The 25,699-nt window shown below is 34.7% G+C and overlaps 2 protein-coding genes across 2 annotated transcripts; both read right to left on the bottom strand.

Moving 5' to 3' along the window:
• Positions 1-15,973: 15,973 nt before the first annotated feature.
• LOC116127392 (60S ribosomal protein L30-like) lies at positions 15,974-17,633 on the bottom strand. Its single transcript, XM_031413037.1, has 5 exons — positions 17,509-17,633; positions 17,305-17,410; positions 16,960-17,061; positions 16,328-16,396; positions 15,974-16,229 (listed from the first exon to the last, which is right to left on the bottom strand). The coding sequence occupies exons 1-5, from the start codon at positions 17,527-17,529 to the stop codon at positions 16,189-16,191; spliced, it is 339 nt and encodes a 112-aa protein (XP_031268897.1). The 5' UTR covers positions 17,530-17,633; the 3' UTR covers positions 15,974-16,188.
• A 3,708-nt stretch (positions 17,634-21,341) lies between these two features.
• LOC116127216 (berberine bridge enzyme-like 8) lies at positions 21,342-23,265 on the bottom strand. Its single transcript, XM_031412870.1, has one exon. The coding sequence runs from the start codon at positions 22,975-22,977 to the stop codon at positions 21,370-21,372; it is 1,608 nt and encodes a 535-aa protein (XP_031268730.1). The 5' UTR covers positions 22,978-23,265; the 3' UTR covers positions 21,342-21,369.
• Between the last annotated feature and the right edge of the window lie 2,434 nt (positions 23,266-25,699).

Raw genomic sequence — 25,699 nt, 5'->3', positions numbered from 1 at the left:
ACGGTCTGTTCGACGGTTAAAAAGGTTTATTCCCTTTATTGATATTTTGAGTTCGAATTTTTGAATCATTTATCATATTGTGATTTATATGATTATTTGGACTTATAAGGTATTCAAATGATTCCATTGATTAGTTAAAATATATGTAAATTGACTCAAACACTCCGATTACCAATATATATATGTGTTTAAAGAGATAAATTGATGACATATATACAAGAATTACGCTACGAACCGGGTAAAACTTTAAATTGATGCCATTCAAATGAGTGAATGTTCATAGAATAAAAATATACCAATTGTACAAATTAGTGGATATATAAGAAAAAAGAGAAGAAAAAGAAATAGTTTTAAACTTTCAAAATAGGACAGTACGGGGGAAAAAAAAAACAAAAGATGAAGCTTAGTAAAATTGACAGATGAGAAGAAGGTATTGAATGTGACACGTGCGGAGCGTGTGGATGGAAGTTGACATATGGAGAGAGTTACGGTGGGCGTACTGTACTGTGGCGGGATGGGAGTGAGGTTGCACACGTGTGGGGTAAGGTTAATTAGTACTAGTTAAGGATAGTGACAGTGGTGGTGGGTCTAAGTGGGGCCCAAATCCACACGAGGGAAAATTAATGTGCATGTATGTATGAGTGTGGATTGGGTGGCAGGCTGGCAATGGGCCTTATCATTTTGATGGCTTTTGTTTGGGAGTAGATGGGAAGTCCTTTTCAATCCTTGCTTTCTGTGTTTTGTCAGCTTTTTGGGGAAATTTATTTCACATTTGCTTCTTGTTCCCCATCTCTTTTATGTCATGCTCATCACATTCATTCCGCATCATCCATCATCACCATCATCCATCATCATATCCATTCATTTGTTAAATATTATGATTTGTTTTTCTTCAGTAATTTTTAACCAACTACTTTCTTTACATAAAAAGGTTTTCAAAAATTTATTTGCAACGACCCCAGGTCCCATCTATTATATATTGTCCGTTTTTAGTACATAATTTTAATAGTTGGACGTGTCTAATTAGTTGTTAAATACTTTCTTGTTAATTTACTTTAGGAAGCCTAAATTGTGGTATAAAGTATTAAATATAAGGTTTTCTTTGACTGAATAAATAAAAATTCAAATTGTTGTATGGGTATGACAATGATATAAATACTTGTCGATAAGTTTATAGAGCTTTCATTATCAGAATTGAAGTCAAAATACGATACTTTTATATAAGATAAAACTCGATATTCAAAAAAGAGGTAAGGTCTAAATTTGACCTCATTCAAATAAAATAAAATTGGATAAGGTAGATATATCCTCTACGTAGGTTCATAGGACCACAAGTGACATAGGATAAGAAAAATTATCGTCAAATAAATTTACTTTCAATTCAAATGTATTTGACTATTATCAAACTCTTACTTTCTAGAACATGTTATATGCTCTTTCTCGAGTTTCTTATTATAGATTTTCCTTCGAAGAATTTATAATACTTTATGATAACGTAAGTATAGATGAAATTAAACGATCATTAATAAGTACTTTTGGTTGACCAAGTGAGTCGATAGAGACTCTTTAGTTTATTACTCAAGAGGTTATGAATTCAAGTCTTTTATCTGTTACTAATAAGAGTAACCACTAAAACTTTTACTTAACCGGTAGTTATAGGGTTTGAAGGATTAGTTGAGGTGTATGTAAGTTGATCTAAACACCCTCGATCATTAAAAAAAAAAAAAAAAAGATCATTGATGAGGTTAAGATAATAACCTCGTTTGAATAATTTATTTTATTTTTTTCAATATAATACTTACATGTTGATATGGGAATAGATTCTTTGTGCTAGCTTTATGGACTATGGTATATGTTAAAAATAATTAAGAGTTGAAATAATTTATACGGTGGTATGGAGATTCTGTTATGTATGTACACGGGGTATTGAGAAATGAGAATACGTAGGTGAAAGAAAAAGAAGAAACAAGGGCACATGGGTCGAGTTGGATTTAAAAGTCTAAGGACAAGAAGTGGGGTTGGTGGGGCACACCGAATATCCTCTCCCCCAATCAAGCTCTCCACATGCTTTCTTTCTTTGACTTTCTTAACCCACCTGTCTTCTGTTGATTCCTCCCAACGTCCACACCCACCCTTCACCAATTACGTTTTGCCACGTGTTATCTCCTTCTACTTTAAGAGAAATGATGTACGTTACGACTAACACCGGTTACCTCCGCTGCCCCGACCATTAAATCATACAAAGGGTCAAAATACCCAATATTACAAGTGAACCCTAATTAGAGATTGAGAGAGAGAACAAATTTATAATAATTTTGCATTATTACTCTACAAAGTATGGTCATATTAACCCAAAAGGTTGGCATGATGGTTTAGAAGGTTTACTCTGTTTATTGATTTTATAGGTTTAAACTATATTAAGGACACCTAACATATTTGTGAATTGTCTGAAATATTGGGTTTGTAAAGTATTTAATAGGTCCCGAGAATAAGTTTAGGTGAGCACAAACTGGCCCGAGCACTCTGGTTATAAAAAAAAAGTATGATCATATGGGTTTAGAGTTCCTAATGAATACCTTATGTAAAAAATTATTATTATTATTGCTTGATTATCAAAGATTTTAGCATTCTATGAATATTCCAATTTCGAATTGGGTTTGTAAAGCGAAGTTAGGGGATTTATGAGTTATAAATACTTATTTTATATTTCTCATCTTAGAGTAATATATCATTTATTATTATTATATCAAGAAAATATAATTTAGAATAAAAGAAGCACTTTAGCGTGAATGCTATTGTAATCATACAAATTATGTGATACTCTCTTTAACCATATAGATTTTCATTTTTCCAATTTTGATGAACTTAGAAAGATGCAATAATACTTGATATGACACTATTTATTTTTTACAAAAACAGAATTACATGTTACCAAAAAGAAAAGATTATAATTTATAAAAATGTTATCTAGATGGAGTTGAACATTTTCATCTAATTTTTGGCATTATTGTGTAATGGAACCCATCATTTCATGATTTAGGTGCTTTGATGTTCACCGCACGAAGTGGAGTAAGTGGATAACTATAATACCAAACATTTATAAGCGATAAGATTATATATATAAAGTTTTAACTATAAATTTCATTGATAAATAAATACAATTACAAATTATTCTCCTTAAATGTAAAGCAAATTAGCTAACTATAAAATTATATTATATTGTATATATTAATACTAGAATTAATCTAATATGTTACCTATTTTTTCATTAATAAAATTACTTCATTTTTTAAAGTACCTAATTTATTAAAAAATGCCTTTAAAAAAAGATAAGAAAAAAGAACTCACTTTAACTCAATAATAATAAATAAAAATTAAAAAAACTTCTTTCTTTTCTTCTAAGCACGCTTGGACATACTTTTTCATAAAAGCACTCATAAAACAATATCCTCAAAGAATCCAAAATATCAAATTCTCGTAAATTAAATTAAAATTTTGTCAAACTTGTCCAAGTAAGAGAGATTGTTTGCTTTGCTAGAATGGTTCACAATTTTATCCCACTTAAGAGTGAGTATATTATGAGTTCGATTCACCCGAGTTATTAATAGTAGTGACTATAGAGAGGATTTATCCAATTGTCAATTTCAAGGTCTTGAGAGATTAGTTGAGATACGTACAAGTTGGCTCGGATACCCTGATCACCAAAAAATATAAAAAAATTAAAGTTTTGAGTAAATGATCTAAAAGTTAATTAATTAATTAAAAACCAAAATATTAGTAATTATTAATTGGTGGAGCCAATGAAACAAATAAAAGGCAAACAAGGCCAACTTGGTCTGTCCACTTACTTCACCACAATCATTCTAAAATATTACATCATCCATGACATCACTCGCCCGACAAACTACGGACGCTTAAAACTTAAATCACACCATCCACGTGTCCTTCACATCCACCGTCCAAAATCTTCCTTTTTTACCCAACAAATCAATACCATATTACCCATATATTATTCCCCCGTTATCCACGCTGTTCTCTCTCTTTCTTTCTTTCCCTGCTTGTGTTTCTTTCCCCTGTGACAAATTCACAAACAGACTAAACTCTCGAACGAGCCGGCGAATTAAGGAGAGATTGTTAGTGTTTAAAGTTGGGACGCTAATTACGTTGAGTTGTTAAGTTAAGATGATTAACTTTGAAGAAACGGAGCTGCGCTGTGGGGTTACGGGAGGTGGCGGTGGCGAAAGTGAGATAGCCAAGAGCTGGAAAGAGCGGCTTGCGGAGACGGAGGTTATTGAAGCTTTTTGTCGACTAAAGAGTCGTCGTCGTCTCGGCGACGGTCGTGATGATGTTGATGCTGTGGAGAAGATGAAGGAGAAGACTAGGGTTTCAAAGCCACCGGCAAAGTAGTTGTTCTACTAACTAACTTATTATAATTACCGTTAAATCGAAATCAAGAAAAAACTTCAAAATGATCCATGAATACTTTGATGTGGATGATGAGAGAAGTTTTTAGTATTATAATGAGATTTCACTTGAGATTTGGAGTTTAGGAGATTTAATGAAGCATTAGAAGTCAGGACGTAGTTGGTGAGCTAAGTGTTTGTGTTGCGGCCATGAACAAACTAATTTTTTTTTAATTTAATTAATGTTAATAAAGAAAATAGATATTTTATTGATTTTAGTTATAATTTCAAGAGGCTTTGGTTCGTTGTCGGAAGAAAGGGAAAAAGACAAAACATAAGGAATCTTTTACTTTTCTCAACCACAACAAAAAATTTCATAGGAGAGAAAAAGTATAGCTACTGTCTAGCCCATAGCTTTCTACCCATATCATGTTGTACACGAAAACAAAAAATGGTACGGTTTTTCTCTCCACCAAAAAAGTAAAAGTAAGCAGAACACGGCACCATTTTGATGTGCTGTAATATTTGAAAACAGAAACAGAATCATCCTTTTTTATGAAATAATTTATAATGATGATGGTGATACAGGCACAAGTGGTTGGTTGGCCACCGTGAGATCATTCAGAAAGAACATCAGGCCGTCCAAAGATAGCAGTGAGGAAAGTGATAAGGCCAGCACTGATAGGTAGTGTGTTGTTGGTGCTGCAGCTTTTGTTAAAGTGAGCATGGATGGTGCCCATATTTACGTAAGGTTGACCTCAAATTATACAAAGTTACCAGGAACTCTCTGATGCCCTTGGCAAATGTTTAGCTCCTTCACCATTGGTAAAAAAATTAAACTCAGGGTGGTGTTAAAAATTAATATAAACTTATGTGATTAATATATAATTTGACAAAATGGGTTTGGGTAATTTATGTATAAGGTAACTGTGGATCACAAGGAATGAAGGATTTCATGAACGAGAGCAAACGATAGATTTTGTGTGGTTCTGAGTATGTACTACTTATGAAGACAAAGATGGAGACTGGATGCTGTGGGGTGAGTGGCCATGGGAGTAAGTTGTTATCACCATAATAACAAGTTGATATTAATATTAACATTTCTCTCGAGAGTTTTAACTAATTAGTTGATGATTTAACAGGATGTTTGTTGATTCATGCAACGCTTAAGGATAATGAAAGGATCCGAGGCCATTGGACTTGGTAATTATCTATTATTTGTATAATCTTTATAGTAATTCTCAACTTTTGTTTCTGATATGAACATTTTACTTTTATTATATTTGCGCTCAAGAGCAGTGAGAAGTGAAGAACAGAAGCTGAAAGCAAGTGTATTTTGTTCCAAGAAGTTGAAAATTCAAACCCAAAGGCGAACCGGCTTGAGAGGGTTCAAGCAGGGAGTTTGAATATGTTGATGAGTGTGTGTATGATGATGGTTTAGTATAGATGATGATGATGATGATGATGATGTGGAATTATATGTTAATTTGTGAGAGATTGTTAAGGGACAAGAAGTAATAATAATAATAATTAGAACATGTTATAAGTCTTTTTCCATCTGTGACTTTGTTTATTGTCTATGGCTTTGTCTAATAATATTTTTTTATTATATATATTGTTATCGTTTGGTGTAGCTGTCATGACTGTTTTGTTCCCTTTCATTTTGATTAATTGATAAGAATCTGCATTATCTGTACTGTAAACTTTCAAGTTAAAAAATATTGCGTGTATAAAGTATGTGAATGGTGGAGGGGGCAAATAGAAGAACAAGATCTCTCAACAATGTGATAGATTGGAGCAAGGCATGTGCAAACTGTGTTGGCGGATATTTATTTTATTTTATTTATTCAAATCCATTATTGACTGTCATGTTTGCTGTGCCTGTGCATGGACCCCTAAATCACTGAAGGAATAAATTCTGAAAACAGAGCTTCAGAGATCATGACAGTTTTTGTGATATGTTCTACCCATTTTGGGGGAAAAAAAAAAGAGGATAAAAGATCAAGCCTTTTTTACGTCAAAAATCATGAAATTTAATTTATGGGTGTTCAGTAATTTGTATACATTTTAATTAATCTCGGATAAAAGTTTCAATGACCATTCCTGTTAAAGTTTGGGGACTTGAATTTAGGAGCTTATAATTTGTTTGTTCTTTTTATTACAGAGCCACTTAGTGATAATTATTATATGTATATTTAGTTAGTATGTTTGTGGATGTTTATATTTTTTAAACAATAGAGATAGAGTAATAAATGATTCTCACAAATTTTTTCACACATATGTGATAACTGATAATAGTTTAACTTGAACAAAAAATTTATAAAAAATCATTATTAACTATTACGCGGAATTCGTAAGTGAAAGTTATAAATTATTTTATACCTTTTAAAAAATACAAACTATTTTCACCATTCTCCTATCAAAATTCTGATAAATTTTTTGTCTCTTACTATTAGCGGCAAAAGCTAATGGCACTCTCAAAAGACGGAAATTATGGACAATGTAGATGCTGTCTTTTAAAAAAAGTTTGGTGGCATATTTTGTTGGTGTCCAAGTCAAAGAAACATCTTTATATGTGGCTTTGTTGAGATTAAAAAATCTTCAAAATTAATCCCAAGCATGGTTTTAGATTTGCATAAATGTGAGAGTTTGGTTGTAATGATTTTCTGCAAGATTTCCAACAAAAGACCAGGGATTTGCCAAAGATTTGCTCTGTCCTTTACAACAATCTTTAATCCCTCCATCATCTTCACCATTTTTTTTTATTCTCTTTGTTTTCCTTTTGCGGGAAATCAACATGAATCATATCTTATCCCTGATCTATCGTGAAAGAAAAATTTTCCCCTTCTGTTTCGGAAACACAAATATCACCCCAATCTTTTAATTAATACGTTAAATTTAATTAAGAAGGAAAATTTCTTCAAATTTGCTCTCTCTATAAAACATTATGAGACACAAAACTAACCTAACTCAAAAGACTAAATTTAGACTAAAATGCAGATAAATCATAAAACTCTGAATAATCCAAAAGCATCAAGAATAAAAAAAACTCATAATCGGATGATAAATTATCATTTTTGAAGAACTTTAAGGATTATTTATTTATTTTTTTATATTTGATGATGTTATTTTTTTTGTTTGACATATTTTTTTTTCATAGTTAATTAACTTTAAAATATTTACTCTTCCTAATAATGAAAACAAGTGTAAATTTAATTTTGATGGTCAAAGCTACTCAAATAAAAACAGAGATGGAATGACTACTTTGAGAGTAACATTGGATGTTTCAAAAACTAAAGGAGAATATGTCGTTTTAAAAAGATGGGGTCAAAATGTGATTCAGCCTATCTTGTTATTTGATCTCGATTCTCGAACAACAACTGGGGACCCTGTAAAAACTTGTCCTTTCCTTTCCAAGATTCTCAAAACCATAACTTGATGAAATACACATTATTATACTCTTTTTTAATCCCTTTATATCAAGTAATTTCTTCTGCTTAAACTAATAAATAAATAATTTTGTTAATCTCTGAAAATGATTCCTGGCTTGTCTTGTGACACCTGTGATTAAATAAATAATATAACAATTTGGGCATCAAATCAAATCTAAGAATATGTGGGTTGTTATTATAGCCCAAAAAATCATGTCTTTGTACTTCAGAAACTCAAGAGTGGGGATTTTACAGACTGTTTTGTGCCAGTTGCCATCTACTTACTACCAAATGAGGATAATTTTGGAGGATTATTTGGGACCCCAAAAAGACGAAAAGACAAAGGAGAAGGAGAAAAGGGCTTCTCATTGGCAGCATTGAAGGATTTACAGATAAACCAAAAATTGCCAATTGGTCTGACAGTAAAAGAGGTTTGCATCCTTGAGGTTTTGGGTTTATAGGGTATTAATGAACCTCAATGATTAGTTGAGGTGCACGCAAATTGGTCTCGACACCTTAGTTACCGATGAAACACGTGAGGTGCTGGTCTATAATAAGAAACGTAGGAAGGGGCAAAGTGGATTAATTGTAATAAATGGGCAACTAATGTGTGAGTGTGAAGAAAAAGTGGAATGAACAGGTGGCAGTAGGAGTATGGTGGATGGTGGAATTCTGTTAGGAGAGGGGAATTGAATAAAAAGGCCAGCAGAAGAATGAGAGGGGATAAAAGAAGAGAATATAGTGAAGGAGAGGTAGTTGGCCCTCGAAGTCTAGCAAACTAGTATTCAATTGTTATCTTGTTGTTCTTAGTGTTGGGATTGAATTATCTTGAATGAGTGTAATGTTCATCATCTCAATACAGTTATACATATGAATATTGATATTTCCTTGAGTTGTGAGTATATTCTTGTGATTACCATTTTGGGGTGTGGTTGAATGAGTGAATCTGGGTAGGTTCGCATCAAATTGGTATCAGAGCAGGTTGGTTGGGTAATTGTTGCAACGAGAATGGAATCAAGACTAGAAAGTAAGGAAAGAGAGGTGACGAAATTGGGAGTTATTATGGGAACTATTCGCGAGTGCATGGTTGAAATACAGAGTTGGATGAGGAGAAAAGACGAAGAAGAAGCTGGACGAGGTGAATAGAACTCATCAAGGAATGTGAGAAATCACAAAGGGGAGAACCAAAACAGAGCAAGTGGATCAGGTAGCTTGGGACAAAACCAGAGTGAGGTAGGAGGACGTAAACTGGAATTACCCATTTTTGTGGGTGAGGATCCTTACGGTTGGATTTTTAGAATTGAACGTTACTTTAGCCTGAACGAAATTTCTGACGAAGGGAAGATGACAACGGCGACAGTCTGTATGGAAGGGGAAGCCATTAATTGGTATCAGTGGATGGAGGTTAGAGCACCTGTGAATTCTTGGCCATCGTTCAAACTCGCATTAATCCAGCGATTCAGTGGATCTCAAGAGAGCAATCCTTACGAGACACTCATGGCTATGAAACAGACCAACACAGTCGTAGAGTACAGACACATATTTGAAGCTGTAGCTGCATTGTTGGTAGAGGAGAAGAAAAAAATCCTAAACGCAGCTTTTTTGAATGGGCTTAAAGGGGACATTCGGGCCGAGCTGAGATTAATCCAACGCAACCCCCTTATTCAAACAATTGAGAGAGCCCATAGAGTGGAAGAGCACAATTTGGCCTTAGAAGAAGTGCGGGCTGGCCCAGCAAGGGTTAATAGGTGGAGTGGGCTTGGGTATACTGCCGGGTTGAGTACAACCGGGTCCAGGAGTTTTAGCCAGAATTCGACCCAACCCGGTGATCTACAAAAATTCCCAAATTCGGGAGAAGCCCTAAAATCAATTATCAACCTAATTTCTAGATGACGAAATGCAGAGGGATTTGTTCTTGGGTCATCGGTTGGTTCTTCTCCTTGCGAATATCACTCCAACACATTCCAATCGTTCAACAGAGCTCCTCCTTTGCGACGGGACTTTTCGTTTCGAAAAATGACTGAGGCCGAGATTCAACGAAAGAGAGAAAAGGGGCTATGCTTCAAGTGCGACGGAAAATACTTTTTTGGCCATAAGTGTGGCGAAAAACAGTTCCAGATCATTCTTGTTGATGAAGAAGAAGATGATCCTGACCCGATAGAAGCGGGAGTCAGTGATGGGGTGATGGAAGAACAACCACAAGGTAACGTTGAACTTTCTCTTAGCTCAGTGGTGGGTATAAATGGGCCAAAAACGATGAAGCTCAAGGGTAGTATTAGGGGTCATGAAGTTATCATTTTGATTGACAGTGGGGATTCCTACAATTTCATTAGTAGGGAGATTGTAGAGAAGTTAGGTATTTCTGTGGAGAAAACATAGGCTTTTGGGGTGAGAGTTGGAGATGGGTATAAAGTGCGGAGTGAGGGAGAGTGTAAGGCAGTGTGTTTAGAAGTCCAGAAGGTTTAGATAATCCAAAACTTCTTTCCCTTTGACATGAGTAGTGCCGATGTAGTCCTAGGGATGGCCTGGCTGGAAACGCTAGGGGAGACTACGATGGATTGGAGGAAGCAGATAATGAAGTTTAAATTGGGTGGTGAGACTGTGACACTATTAAGGGATCCAACACTTAGTAAAACGATGGTTTCCTTAAAGGCCATGATTAGAACGTTGTAGAGTGAAGGGACATGATACATGGTTGAGTTTGGGCAGTTGCAAAAACAGTCAGGGGATGAAACAGATATCAACAGTAGGCTATCACCGATGTTAGAGAAATTTCAAAGTATGTTTGAGCCACTGCCAGGATTACCCCCAAGTAGATCCCAAGATCATGCGATTCGACTAATTTCGGAAGCCCAACCCCTCAACATTAGGCCATATAGATACCCTTATTACCAGAAGAACGAGATTGAAAAGATTATTGGTGAGATGTTAGCTTCAAGAATCATTAAGCCTAGTGTAAGCCCATTTTCCAGCCTAGTTCTATTGGTTAAGAAGAAGGATGGTGGGTGGCGATTCTGTGTGGACTATAGGGCACTCAACAAATTGACTGTTCCCGATAGATTTCCTATCCCAGCCATCGATGAGTTATTTGATGAACTCAAGGGAGCCAAGATATTCTCCAAGCTTGATTTAAAATCAGGCTAGCACCAAATCAGAGTTCGATCTGAGGACACCCACAAGACAACTTTTAGAACTCATGAAATGCACTATGAATTCTTAGTTATGCCATTCGGGTTGACAAATGCCCCATCCACATTTCAAGCCTTGATGAACGAGATCTTTAGGCCCTACCTTCGGAAATTTATCCTGGTGTTTTTCGATGATATCCTTGTGTACAGCAAATCAATGGATGAACATGCATAGCATCTTAGTCTCACATTTCAGAAGCTGTTGGAACATCAACTAGTGGCCAATCAAAAGAAATGTTTTTTTGGGCAACAACAATTAGAATATCTAGGTCACTTGATTTCAGCAAATGGAGTGGCTGTGGATCCTTAAAAAATAGAGAGTATTATCGACTGGCCTCGTCCGAAAGATGTTAGAGCACTGCGGGGATTCCTAGGATTAACCGGGTACTATAGGAGGTTCGTTAGGGGGCACGGTAAGATAACACTTCCCCTAACTAATTTGTTAAGAAAAGATTCATTCGTGTGGGGTTAGAAACCTTAGGAGGCGTTTGACGCATTGAAAAATGCCCTGACTAGTGTGTCTGTCTTAACAATGCCTGATTTTTCTAAGCAATGTGTGATTGAAACGGATGCGTCAGGGTGTGGTTTAGGAGTTATTTTAATGCAGGAAGGGAGACCTCTAGCTTTTCTGAGTAAAGGACTGTCAATTAATTCAAAGCTCAAGTCTGTTATGAAAGAGAGCTTATGGCCATTGTGATGGCAGTACATAAATGGAGACACTATTTGCTTGGTTGATGTTTTATCATCAGGACAGATCAGAGAAGCTTACATTTTCTCACTGAATAGAGGCTGTTGAATGAAGACCAACAGAAATGGGTGTTGAAGTTGCTTGGGTTACACTTTGAAATTCAGTATTGACCAAGGCCAGAAAATAAAGCTGTTGATGCATTATCCCCGCGACTTGAGAATGTTGAGAACAACGCCATTTCAATGGGCTATTTTATCGGGTTAGATGAGCTGGAAGATGCAATTCAGAAGGATGACAAACTACGCCAACTCACCCAACAGCTTATGGTTGATCCCCAATGCCACCCTCCTTTCAAATTAATGGGTAGGCATCTCATGTATCAAAACCGATTGGGGGTACCGTAACAAGGTCCTCACATTCAGAAACTCTTACACGAATTTCATTCATCCCCGATTGGAGGTCACTCTGGATTTTTCAGAACTTATAAGCGTCTTATGAATGTGTTTTATTGGGATGGCATGAAGAGAGACATCTAATCTTATTTTAACTCATGCAATGTTTGCCAACAAAGTAAATATGACGCATTGAGACCAGCGGGATTATTGCAACCCCTCCCTATTCCAGTTCAGGTTTGGGAGGACACATCAATGGATTTTATAATGGGACTTCCAAAGGTGCACAATATGGATACCATCTTGGTGGTAGTTGACCGGCTCACCAAATACAACCACTTTCTTATGCTGAGACATCTTTATACAACAAAAGAGGTGGCAGCAACATTCAGTAAAGAGGTAGTAAGGCTTTACGGGTTTCCATGGACTATTGTTTCCAATCGTGATCGAGTGTTCATGAGCCATTTCTGGGGGGAATTGTTCAAGCAATCGGGAACTAAGCTTCATATGAGTTCAGCCTACCATCCACAAACGGATGGACAAACTGAGGTCGTCAATAGATGTTTGGAAACTTACCTCCGTTGTTTTGTAGGGAATCAGCCTCGACAGTGGCCTTACTAGATTCCCTGGGCTGAATTCTGGTTTAACACTACATACAACAGCTCCACGGGTATGAGTCCTTTCAAGGCATTATATGGAAGGGATCCTCTAGCCTTATTGAAGTACACTGATCACAGTTCCCCAGTTAATGAAGTCAATTAGCAAATTCAGACCCGCAACAATATCTTACTTGAACTTAAAGACAACTTGAATAAAGCTCAAAACCGCATGAAGAGTTATGCCAATGAAAAGAGGAGGGATGTCCAATTTGAGGTGAGAGAATCCGCCTATCTTAAGCTCCAGCCATACCGTCTGAAATCCTTAGCCTCATGCTACAATGAAAAACCAAGCCCAAGGTTCTATGGCCCTTTTAGAGTCATTGAGAAAATTGGAGCTGCAGCTTATAAGTTAGAATTGCCGGACTGCACTCGTATCCATAATGTTTTCCACGTGTCACAACTAAAGAAAACTATTTTTCCACCACCAAACATTCAGCCTCTTCCGGATTCATTAAATGAGACCTGGTTTTAGTAGTCGAACCTGAGGAGGTGATTAAGACCAGAAGATTACTCAATAGTCAAAGGGAAGTCCTCATTAAGTGGAAAGGGTTGCCTCATCATGAAAACACTTGGGAAGAATATACAGCCCTTAACCTGCAGTTCCCTTCATTCCACCTTGAGGACAAGGTGGCTCTTCTTCGGGAGGGTATTGATGAAACACGTGAGGTGCTGGTCTATAATAAGAAACATAGGAAGGGGCAATAGTGGATTAATTGTGATAAATGGGCAACTAACGTGTGAGTCTGAAGAAAAAGTGGAATGAACAGGTGGCAGTAAGAGTATGGTGGATGGTGGAATTCTGTTAGGAGAGGGGAATTGAATAAAAAGGCCAGCAGAAGAATAAGAGGGGATAAAAGAAGAGAATATAGTGAAGGGGAGGTAGCTGGCCCTCGAAGTCCAGCAAACTAGTATTCAATTGTTATCTTGTTGATTAATTTCTTGTTGTTCTTAGTGTTGGGATTGAATTATCTTGAATGAGTGTAATGTTCATCATCTCAATACAGTTATATATATGAATATTGATATTTCCTTGAGTTGTGAGTATATTCTTGTGATTACCATTTTGGCGTGTGGTTGAATGAGTGAATCTGGGTAGGTTCGCATCAGTTACCCAAAAAAAAAAAAAAAAAAAAAAAGGATATTTACATATGAAAAAGAAGAATTTGTCTTGTAAGAGTAGAGAATTGGGTTTTGGGTTAGGTTTCCATAAAAGCATCTAGCAATACTCAAGGTAATTAATTATAAAAGTAAACGACTTTTTCCCGCCCAAGGTTTGCCTTAATGACAATGACATTTCCCCCCCAACAAAAAAGTTTCAAAATACTATTTTCTCACCCAAAGTTAATATTCCGTTACTACCCAAAGCCGATTATAGCAGATTCCGGTGGCAAAAATTCTCTCCATCACCACCATTTGAACATCCTGTCTCCTCTCTACAAAGCCCCTCTCTGACACCTGATTTCTCGTGAATTGTTGGTCATCGTAAAGCTAGGGTTTTTTGTTCTTAGTTGATTTTTAGCAACGAATATTCAATCGACCACTACTATTCAATCCACCAGCCTTCATTCTACAAAACCCCTCTCCCCTTGGCTCCTAGTAACTCACCGAACGTCGGATGAGAAAGTGAAGTGGATTTTTGGTGTTAACGGAATATAAACTTTGGGTGGAAAACTAGTATGTTGAAACTTGTTGGGTGAGAAAGTGTCATTAAGGCAAATTTTGGGTGGAAAAAAGTCGTTTACTCTTAATTATACATAAAACACTTAACAACTATTTTCTAGTGTCAAATTCACACCCATCTAAACACTCAATGTAATCTCCACTTCTTTTGAGATGAAGCAGTATTATTAATATTCATTTAACACACAAAAGATACTCAAAAGTTGAAAAAGTGTTGAAACCAAAAGCAAATAAGAAAGTCGGGCTGCCTTCTAGTCTAAATTTGGACCATAGAAGATCCGAAGATCTGGTAATTGGGCTAGCACTCATAATTAGGGTTACACAAAGATATGGATTGGTAACCCCTACTCAGTACTCAGAAGCCCATTTTCTTAGAAATATTGGAAGTCTGTATTATCAATTTGTTTGTTTTGTGTTTTATATATAAAATTTATTCCGTTCCATCACTGTTCGTAACATATTCATTGTTACAAGTAAACATCCCCATCCCCATTCCCATTCCCACCTTCATTTGTTCTTAAAAAGTTCATTAAGATTCCATGAATGATTTTATTTATTTATTTTTTAAAGCAAAATGTGATTATTTATAAAAACTTATAAAATACTTCATTTGTTCCTCTTGAAAAGTTTATAAAGATTTTATGAATGATTTTATCCATTTTTTGAAATGTAATAACTTTTTAGTTTAAAATTGAAATTAAATTTTAAAAAATAGTTTATAAGAAAGAGAAGAGAGAGAATACAAGAGTGTACTCTTTTAATTCTTTGCAAAGTTGGGAACCTATGTACCTTTTCGACCAAAGTAGAGAAATAGGTTTCATTTGTTTTACAAAAACAAAACCAAAAAACATTTGTCGATATGAAAAAAACTTATATGAAACAATCTTACCAAATTATCAAGTTGACATGGTGAAACCTTCCATTGATATAATGACATATAGAGTTAGTTATAATAACCATCCATTATGGTGGTGTTTATTGATGAATCATGTAGAGTAGATATTGATCAACCATGATAATAAGTGGATCAAGGAGAAATTTTTGCATATATGTGAAAGCACATCCCACTATTTTATTGAATGGTCGCACCATGTTACCTAAATGAGGTGGTAAGACCATCCTATATAAGTATTTCTCTTGCAATTATATATTGAAAAACTGAAAATAAAAACGCAAACAAATGTGCCCTAATTTTTTACTCAAGAAGACAAGAACTACTTTGTTACTCTTGATCAAAAGACAAAAAAGCTTGTACTTGTATAACATCTCATCATTGGGAATTCTCTATTAACAATAAATCTTTCTCTAACTACTAAGCTTTCTTGCATTGCATATTTCTTTCTTCATTGTTTCAGAACTACTTTTTATTTATAAAAATCTTTAAACTTGTTTCAAATCAATGAAATCACAGTTTTTATGTTCGACTACCATATCATATCATAATATCAAGAAATAAGCTGCACACCAATTAGGTATTCTATCATTGAGCAAACCCAAACCCTTCAGAATGAACAGGGTAGCTACCACACTAGTGCATGCCAAGGTTTTAAAGCAATCAACTTGAAACTCACAAAATTCTAGTACACAGCATAGCAGATTATGTCTCAACGCAAAAAAAGGGCAGAAAGCAGTTTCCGAGTTCAAGATTTATAGTCCTAGTGAACAAAACAAAGCTTGTAAGTAGAAAAAATTGGTGAAAAATTTGACCAATTCCTAGACGGATATGATATTGTTCATTGTTCACTCATTAGTGCTCGGTAGGCATGCTCTTGATGATATCCGAGTCACCTGTAGAAACATAAGATCACCACAATAAGAAAAGTTACACATTATAAGTCAAGCTAAAAAAATTTAAAAGGAAAAAGAACACAAAGTTGTCAACATACCTGCATCAATGATGCTGAGGCAGCAAACTCTGAAATATTTTCCACAAGCAGTCCCCAAGTCTACATTGTCTGACATAACAAAAGAAACAATTCTATAAGGAAAATGTATCCATAATCCAAATCAGAAACTCGAATTATACAAAAATTTAGCAATCACACCGAAGGGGAAAAAAAGGCTAGTTATCTGCTATTGGACCCGAAACAAAAAGTTTACTATCAGTAAGCTTGATAGTTACAATACAATTGGAATTCATGTATATTTTACATCTTACAAAAAGATAATGCGCAAGCAATATGGCAATACATTGCATTAACTTATGAAATCAGAAACAATTTAGCTTAGCATTTGGCAATTATCCAGTCGTAACAAAAATGGAACACAGCAATATAACCCATCAATCGTCTGAAACAAACCCAAATCTAATCCATAGAAACCGGAACAAATTATTAAATCCATCTATTCTACATAACAGTTTGTCCCCTCTAATCAAAGTTTACTAGTATTATGCATGACTTTATATGTCAAATTTAAAACTTAAATAGCCATAAATAACAGGAAAATAAAAAGAAAGCCAAAGAACAAATATACTTTGCATATGAGTAGAAGGCAATAAGAAGATTAAGAAACTTACTCCCGTTGTAGTGGTGAACCCCAACTTTAGCCAACATCGCATAGTACTCTATCTCGGACTTCCGAAGAGGAGGGCAGTTGTTGGCAATGATAACCAGCTTCGCTGCAACCCAAAAAAGGAAAAACAAAAAGGGTTCATTTAACAAATCCTCAAAAAATGAAATATTCCCATAACAAAAACTAGATCCAGTCAAAACCCAATAATTTCTAAGTTCTCATGAAAAAGAGTCACAACCTAACAACAAAAACACAGCGATTTTTCTGGGTCCACAGCTAAGAGTACAGAGATAATATAATCATCAATAAATAAAATAAAACGAAAACTCAAGTTAATAGGTTAGGTTACCTTTGGAGCTTCTTAGGGTGTCAAGTACAGTTTTGTAACCCAAAGTGTACTTGCCACTTTTCATGACAAGAGCAAGCCTGCTGTTGATGCTCTCATGGGACTTCTTCTGCAAGAGTTAGCCACAATCAACATATTTCTCTTCTTTAATTAAGATTGCAAAAGAATAAAGAAGAAAAAAGAGAGATGGAGAAGGAGATGAGTTACAGTCTTCTTGGCGGCCACCATTGTATTAAGGCACTAGGGTTCTCACAAACAGCTCCAAAGAAAAGCGAAGGGCTGTCTTCACGAGTTTCCCTATAATTTAAACAGCCCGCACCCACTAGGTTGAAATAACCACGCAATAAAATAAATAAATAAAACAAAAAACAATTGCCTAATTCATTTATAAAATTAATATATAATATTCATTTTATTCAGAATATGCAATTATAAAATATTACTAATAATATTCATTTATAATATTGAAAATAATTATGGTTTCGTTTGGTTGGATTTTGGGAATACTATTTTTAGTATTCCCAAAAAAGTTAAACAGTAAAATACCCAAAAACTCACAATATTATTCAACTTTATTCAATATTTTTTAAACCCCCTAAATTTGTTAATTCAATTAAATACCCCTAAATATTTTTAATATTTTTGTTACGGCAACTCCGGCCACCCTCCGGCGGAGGTGGCCGGCTGTCGGTATTTGAGGGTGGATTAGGGGTATTTTTGTTAACTTTTAATGTTTTATTATAAGGGGTGTTTTGTAAAAAAACAAATATAGGGGGTATTTTATTAATTTGTAAATCCTACATCGTAATACCCGCCCAATTCAACATTTTTTTAACTTTTTCAAAAAACTTTTCCCAAAAACACAAAATTGTGAACCAAACGGAGCCTATACATTAAAAATCCTAGGAAAATTCTATTGGATTTTCTTTTACAGTTGTTTTCGAATAATATCCATATATTGTGAATAACTTTTTTTTTTTTTATTTTCTTGTGTCACAAACAAGTTTTAATAATTATTTATCTTAATTTAGGAGTTTAAAGAATCAAGTAAAATAAATTTCGGGCGTTAAATGATTAATTTAATATAATATAATTTTATAATCAACTTCTTCTATAAGCATTTTTTAAAATTAATTTGTCGAACACTTTTTAGATTATAGATTAAGAAATAATTATATAGTTATAGGAGAAGCTATAACAACCCTAAATAATATTAAGCAGAGGCTGGTCATTGATTTTGTTGCAATATAATGGATATAAGATGAAAGTTGGAGATAGTTATTTTCATTACCATCGGGATTAAGAAGTTTATGTTTTATTTTAAGTACCAAACACCTTTAATAAAATAAATTGAATAAAAAACATTCATAATTTTTTTTAAAGCCAAACTTGAAAATTAAATCAAGCATATTAATTTTATTAAAAATTTATACTGTTATAATAATCTGCTGTAGATGGTTGTTATCTCAAATAGACCTATGTCAAAATTGAAAATAGGAGTGAATAGTATAGGGTGCGGTTGTTTTGTTATTTTAGATCAGATTTTGGGAATAATATTGGGTAGTTGAATAGGGTGAGTATTACGAGGTAAAATTTAAAAAATTAACAAAAAACCCCATAAGTTTGCTAATTTAACTAAATACGCTAATATATAAAAATTTTATAAATTGACAAAAACACCTCCACCCACCCACAGTGTTAGATTCTGGCCACCAGCGCCGGAATCTGGTCAGAAAATGGTGTTACGAAGCAAACCGGTTAGATCTAGCCGTTCGTGCGTCGATATGGCCTTTTCCGGCCAGATCCACCACAGATCTGGCCGGAAAAGGTCATATCTACGACCATATTTGGCCGTCGACGATCGCAAAAAGCCAAGATTTGGCATTCGCTGACAACCATATCTGGCATTTTCTGGCCAGATCCACTGTGGATCTGACCGAAAAAGGCCAAATAGGCGAATTACCGGCCAATTTTGGTCGTTTGTACGCCGTTGTGACAGATTCCAATAATCGTCGACGGTGGTTATCGGAATCTGGCAACTATGGGTGGGTGGGGTTGTTTTTGTTAATTTTTAAACTTTTTTTCAGGGGTGTTTAATTAAATTAATAAACTTAAGGGGTCTAAAATTAATTAAAAATAGAATAGTATTTCCCAAATAATTAAACAAATATGTATTTTGGGAATATGATTGGAAATAAGATAGAGAATAATAAAACAAACGCACCCATAGGTACCCGCGGGTTCATTTGTACCCGCATAGGGTAGGGTTTGGGTAAAATATTTGGGACCCGTTTAAAATCAACTTGTTTTGAGTCCATATCCGTTGGGCTCATATTCATTGGGCCCAGCCAGTACTGGGTCCACTTGGTCGTTTTACTAGGTCTACCTAAAAGCATCAAAGAATATGTTAGAGAATCTTTACAAAAGCTTCCAAAAAGTTTATTTACCAAAAATGTAGCATAATTATATTATTGGTATAATTAATTATAACCATTTATCTAATAAATAAGTATGAACCGTTAAATCTATTTGTAAACTCCTATATAAAACTAATTAGTCTTAAAGTTATTTTCACATTCTAAGTATTGTATTCGATTCAGAGTAATAAAATATAATTTTTTCTTTTCATCTTTGTTCTTTGCGTTCTTATGATTCTTGGAGAGTTTGTAAGGTATTTAAACTTAGGGTTAGATCTTCGTGACACAATGGACCGCTCATTAATAAATGAAGTGATATTTGTGCATTAAAACCCACAAATCAAGTTGGTCCAGCTCAGAGCCCCGTTAAAACCCACGAATCAACTTGGTTAAAACCCAAGCTGTCCACAATTCAAGTCGGTCAGCCCAAAGCCCCCATCTACGCATATTGCAAGGGTTTATTGTCCTAGGTTTATACAATCTGCAATTCTATAGGTATACCATCTACATAAAGTTTAATGTGACAGGGTTTATAAAATCTGCAATTATATAGAGTTTATTGTCACAGAGGTCATTTTTCAAATTTTTGTAATATTAGAATCCTATAACAGATTTTCTTATTAGTATCTATTTTTGAGATTTATTTTTTATTTTTTATTTTTTATAATGTCCGTGTTGATATTTGATTGATTAGTTCATGTGAGAAAGAAATGTAGTTTAGTTTATACATAGCTTAATCTCTTGGATTAAGAGTTGCTTTTGCTCTAATGTTTAGAATCTTGAAACCGAAAACCAAAGACGTCACAAGTAAAGTATAAAATAAAAGACGGAATACACAATTTACCCTGGTTCGTTCCTATTAAGGAACTATGTCTAGTATTCCAACGGAGAGTTTTTATTGAATATCAGAACTCTGCAGCAATTACAACGGCAGCTCACTCTCACTCTCTATTTTCATATTAGGCTTCTCACTATTAGAGCATCTCCAAAGGACTCTTTATATGACCCAAACTCTTTATTATAAAGAGTCCATCTATAAAAACAAGAGTCCAACATACTCTTTATCTATAAAATATAAATTAGAGAGTGAGTTTGACTCTCCACATTTAGAGAGTCAAATTTTATTCTCTATCCAAATTTTAATTAATAAACTACAAGTTCCTATACATTTTATTTATTAATTCTCTCTCCCATTAAGTCTATTTCTTACAAATAAAGAACATCTTCATCAAATTTAAAGAGTCTATTGGATTTAAATAAAAATTGTGTTCTTTATATTTAAAAATTAATGAAGATGCTCCTTATTTATATAAAAGATGTTCTTCAAAATAAAGAGTACTATTAGATATGCTCTTACAAAATACTTATAATAGAAAACCCTAACCCCATTTAGGTTTTACTCGAATCTAACCCGACCTAGGCCCATATATTAATAAACTAATTCTAAACCCAATTAGACATTGAGATTCTGAATAAGTCGCTATAGGCAAATAATCCGTGAAAGTTAAGAGAAGCATACCCCATATTCAACATAAAATCTATCATAACTAAGGGAGTATACACTATATTAACAGAGAACAAGGGTTTTTATTCTTACAAGCAGCAATTAAAATAGTTAAATAGCTAGAAAGACAAGGCTAAAACATTGTCTTTATTCTACTTCATTTAGTTGATGAAGAACTGGAATGCTCTGTTCATTCCTGAAAAAATTACCAGGATCAACCTTAGTCTTAATTTGCACCAATCTATCAAAATTATCCCTAAGATATTTGATGCCATAACCTCTTCCTTCCATGTAGCTCGTCTTTTCATTGTGGCTATTGATCCCCAAGTCAAGATCCCTGTAGTTCAGAAACGCCTGTCTTGGATTCTTCGACACAAAAGGAGTCATGTAATTGTAAAGTTTCCTGGTCAAATCTAAGTAGTGATTTGCTGCATCAATTCCTTCTTCATTCCAATTTGTTACATACTGAATCTTCCATAAATTTCCAGCTCTATGTGGGAATGGAATTTCTGTTGCAGGAATCTCAGCCATTTTCCCACCATAAGGGTTGAATATCAAGTATGGCTTCTCTAATTCGATCATTTTCTTCCAGATCCCCTCTAGGCCATCCTTTGAGATCGGCTCCTTCACATAGTCTGACTTTCTCTTCAGAGAAGTCAGTTTTGGAGGCTTTCGATGTAACAAAACTTCGGCAGGCGTCCCAAGAGGAAAATATGTAGACCAGTAAACTACTGACTGAATCCAACTCATTTCAATGCAATCTGATTGAGTTAACCCCAGTTCAGGAAAATTCTGATTCATGATGGAGAGGAGTCTCTCGGAATCACCGAGGAACAAGGAAACGAATGAAGCTCTTAGGGTCTTCGTCTTTTCGCCAGTTTGGGATCTGTTTATTACATCTAGAACAAGCCTGATGAAGAGATCTTCATGAAGCTTGTGTGAAACATGTTGCCAGGCATACACAATTTCAGTGGCATTTTGTTCTAGAGTTCTTTCAACCTGAAAGACAGTGACAATTTCCGGAACATGAACCAGCTTAATCTTATAAGCAAGAACAACTCCAAAGCTAGCTGCTCCCCCTCCTTTGATAGCCCAAAACAGATCTTCACCCATGGATTTTCTATCCAGAACTCTCCCTTTAGCATCAACAAATTTAGCATCGATAACGTTATCGACTGACAGTCCATATTTTCTCATCATGTTACCATACCCACCTGCAGTCAAGTGCCCACCAACACCAACTGTAGGACACACCCCAACTGGAAAGCCATGAGTTTTGCTTTTTTCAGAAATTCCATATAGTAATTCACCCAGAGTTGCTCCAGATTCAACCCAAGCGCTCTCGTTTTTAATGTCGATATCAATCGAACGAAGATTGAACATGTCTAGGAGGAAGAACGGGACGCTCGACACATAAGATGTTCCCTCATAGTCATGACCCCCACTTCTAATTTTCATCAACAGGGCATGTTTTTTACCACAAAGTATGGCAGCTTGGACATGAGACTGATGCAATGCAGCTAGTATAACGTCTGGTTTTCGAGTCGAGGATGTGTTGAAGCGAAGATTTCGAATGTAAAATTGCAATACAGAAGAATATGAGGGGTTCTGGGGATTATATATAGCTTCAGAGATTGGATGGGTGAGGTCAGAATGTTTGATAAGGCATTGGTGAAAGGTTTCAGGGAAAGTTACTTTCCAGGAAATGTATAAAATAGGAACTGAAAGCAGTGAAAGAGTTGCAGGCCTCAACATTTCAATTTAAACTAACCATATGAACAACTATCAAAATATTCAAAAATAAAAAAGTATAAATACCTTGAAAGATTCGAGACTTGAGAGAGCTTCAAAGCTTTGAGCGAGCTAAAGAAAGAAAGAGAGCTTGGAATAGAGAACATGGACAATAATTGAAGGTAGGTAACGAATTCAATAATTCAGTTTCTGTACAGTCCGGAAAATGGTCCAGTAAGGTTACTGGCAAAAAAGGACTTCGACCCTTATCAGTTATCTTATAGGGAAAGAAGTTGGCCACAGAAGGAAGAAGAGGTCCTTCTGTATCATCTTTCCTTACCCAAAAAGTATAGCACGTTATCAATAAGTCTTTGAAAGTTTTGGTTTTTGTGGCTTTTATGATGAATATAAGAGACGTTTGATATAAGGACAAAAATCCCACGTCATTAATAAATTGTTAAACTTACACTACTAAGAATTAATAAATATTTATACTTGAAATTTAATTGCAGAGAGATTTTTGTTATTTTGTAAACATTGAATGTTTGTCATTCAATCATACTTGGGGGAAAAGATGCAATTAACTCTAAGGGTGCGTTTGGTTTAGAGAATGTTGGATTACTGGCAATGTTAGATTACTGGAATATTATATTAACTTGAAGATTATTGAAAATCTTTAGAAAAATGTGTTTGGTTAGTTGGTGGGTATGTTATATTAATACGTTTGGTTAGAGAGAATAAATTGGTGGGTATGTTATTTAAATTACTAAATTACCCTTTTTTAAAATATTAATATAATATTATTTTTATTATTAATTTTTGAATAATTTTTTAACCCCCAATATTTCAGATTTAGCTAAAACACCCCTGCTTATATACAACTTTAATTAATGACAAAATCACCCCCACCCCCTGTTGCCACCACTGCAAACCACAATCGGAAGTTACCGAAAGTCGCTGTGAGTAGCTCACCGTGATCGCGAGGCTCCAATATGGCTGTTTCTGGCCATATTGATGGCTGAAAACGGCCATATCAGACCAGATATGGTCGAAAATAATCTGGCCATTTCGGGTCTGATCGATGGATCTGGCCGTTAATAGCTAGATCCTTGGCCATTATCGGCCATATCTGGGCAAAATCTGGCTGTTAACGGCCATATCTCGCTTAGATCTAGCCTGATATGGTCATTTTCGGCTGTCAATATGGCCAAAACGGCCATATCGAAGCCTCCCAATGACTCTCGGTACTTTTTAGGGACTTCGGTGACTTTTCGGCAGTGGTTAGTGGTGGTTGGCCCGCTGTCGGCGATGGTGGCTGGGTGGCGGTGGTGGTCTATCACTTGTTCTAAATATAAGGGCATTATTGTCCAAAAACTTAATTAAATAAGGATAAAATTGAAATGATATATTAATGTAAATTGATTTTAAAACAGGGGCATTATTGTCCAAATTTTTAATTAATAAGGGATATAATTATAACAAAAATAAGATTACCTTGGTAATTATTCTAAGTATTGTATTCGATTCAGAGTAATAAAATATAATTTTTTCTTTTCATCTTTGTTCTTTGCGTTCTTATGATTCTTTGAGAGTTTGTAAGGTATTTAAACTTAGGGTTAGATCTTCGTGACACAATGGACCGCTCATTAATAAATGAAGTGATATTTGTGCATTAAAGCCCACAAATCAAGTTGGTCCAGCTCAGAGCCCCGTTACAACCCACGAATCAACTTGGTTAAAACCCAAGCTGTCCACAATTCAAGTCGGTCAGCCCAAAGCCCCATCTATGCATATTGCAAAGGGTTTATTGTCCTAGGTTTATACAATCTGCAATTCTATAGGTATACCATCTACATAAAGTTTAATGTGACAGGGTTTATAAAATCTGCAATTATATAGAGTTTATTGTCACAGAGGTAATTTTTCAAATTTTTGTAATATTAGAATCCTATAACAGATTTTCTTATTAGTATCTATTTTTGAGATTTATTTTTTATTTTTTATTTTTTATAATGTCCGTGTTGATATTTGATTGATTAGTTCATGTGAGAAAGAAATGTAGTTTAGTTTATACATAGCTTAATCTCTTGGATTAAGAGTTGCTTTAGCTCTAATGTTTAGAATCTTGAAACAGAAAACCAAAGACGTCACAAGTAAAGTATAAAATAAAAGACGGAATACACGATTTACCCTGGTTCGTTCATTTTAAGGAACTATGTCCAGCATTCCAACATAGAGTTTTTATTGAATATCAGAACTCTGCAGCAATTACAATGACAGCTCACTCTCACTCTCTATTTTCATATTAGGCTTCTCACTATTAGAGCATCTCTAAATGACTCTTTATTATAAAGAGTCTATCTATAAAAACAAGAGTTCAACATACTATTTATCTTTAAAATATAAATTAGAGAGTGAGTTTGACTCTCCACATTTAGAGAGTCAAATTTCATTCTCTATCCTAATTTTAATTAATAAACTACAAGTTCCTATACATTTTATTTATTAATTCTCTCTCCCATTAAGTTTATTTCTTAAAAATAAAGAGCATTTTCATCAAATTTAAAGAGTCTATTGGATTTGAATAAAAATTGTGTTATTTATATCTAAAAATTAATGAAGATACTCTTTATTTATATGAAAGATGTTCTTCAAAATAAAGAGCACTATTGGAGATGCTCTTACAAAGTATTTATAATAGAAAACCCTAACCCCATTTGGGTTTACTCAAATCTAACCCGATCTA

Source organism: Pistacia vera, unplaced genomic scaffold (genome assembly GCF_008641045.1).
Source record: "Pistacia vera cultivar Batoury unplaced genomic scaffold, PisVer_v2 Contig190, whole genome shotgun sequence".
Lineage (NCBI taxonomy): Eukaryota > Viridiplantae > Streptophyta > Magnoliopsida > Sapindales > Anacardiaceae > Pistacia > Pistacia vera.
The sequence above is the reverse complement of the archived record's forward strand: the minus strand, read 5'-3'. Positions and strand labels throughout refer to the sequence as shown.

Coding starts and splice junctions, on each gene's coding strand:
- LOC116127392 (XM_031413037.1), bottom strand. CDS start 17,529: ATGGTGGCCGCCAAGAAGACT. Junction 17,062..17,304: donor CACCCTAAGAAGCTCCAAAG/GTAACCTAACCT, acceptor TTTGGGTTGCAG/CGAAGCTGGTTATCATTGCC. Junction 16,230..16,327: donor CCTCAGCATCATTGATGCAG/GTATGTTGACAA, acceptor ATGTTTCTACAG/GTGACTCGGATATCATCAAG.
- LOC116127216 (XM_031412870.1), bottom strand. CDS start 22,977: ATGTTGAGGCCTGCAACTCTTTCACTGCTTTCAGTTCCTATTTTATAC.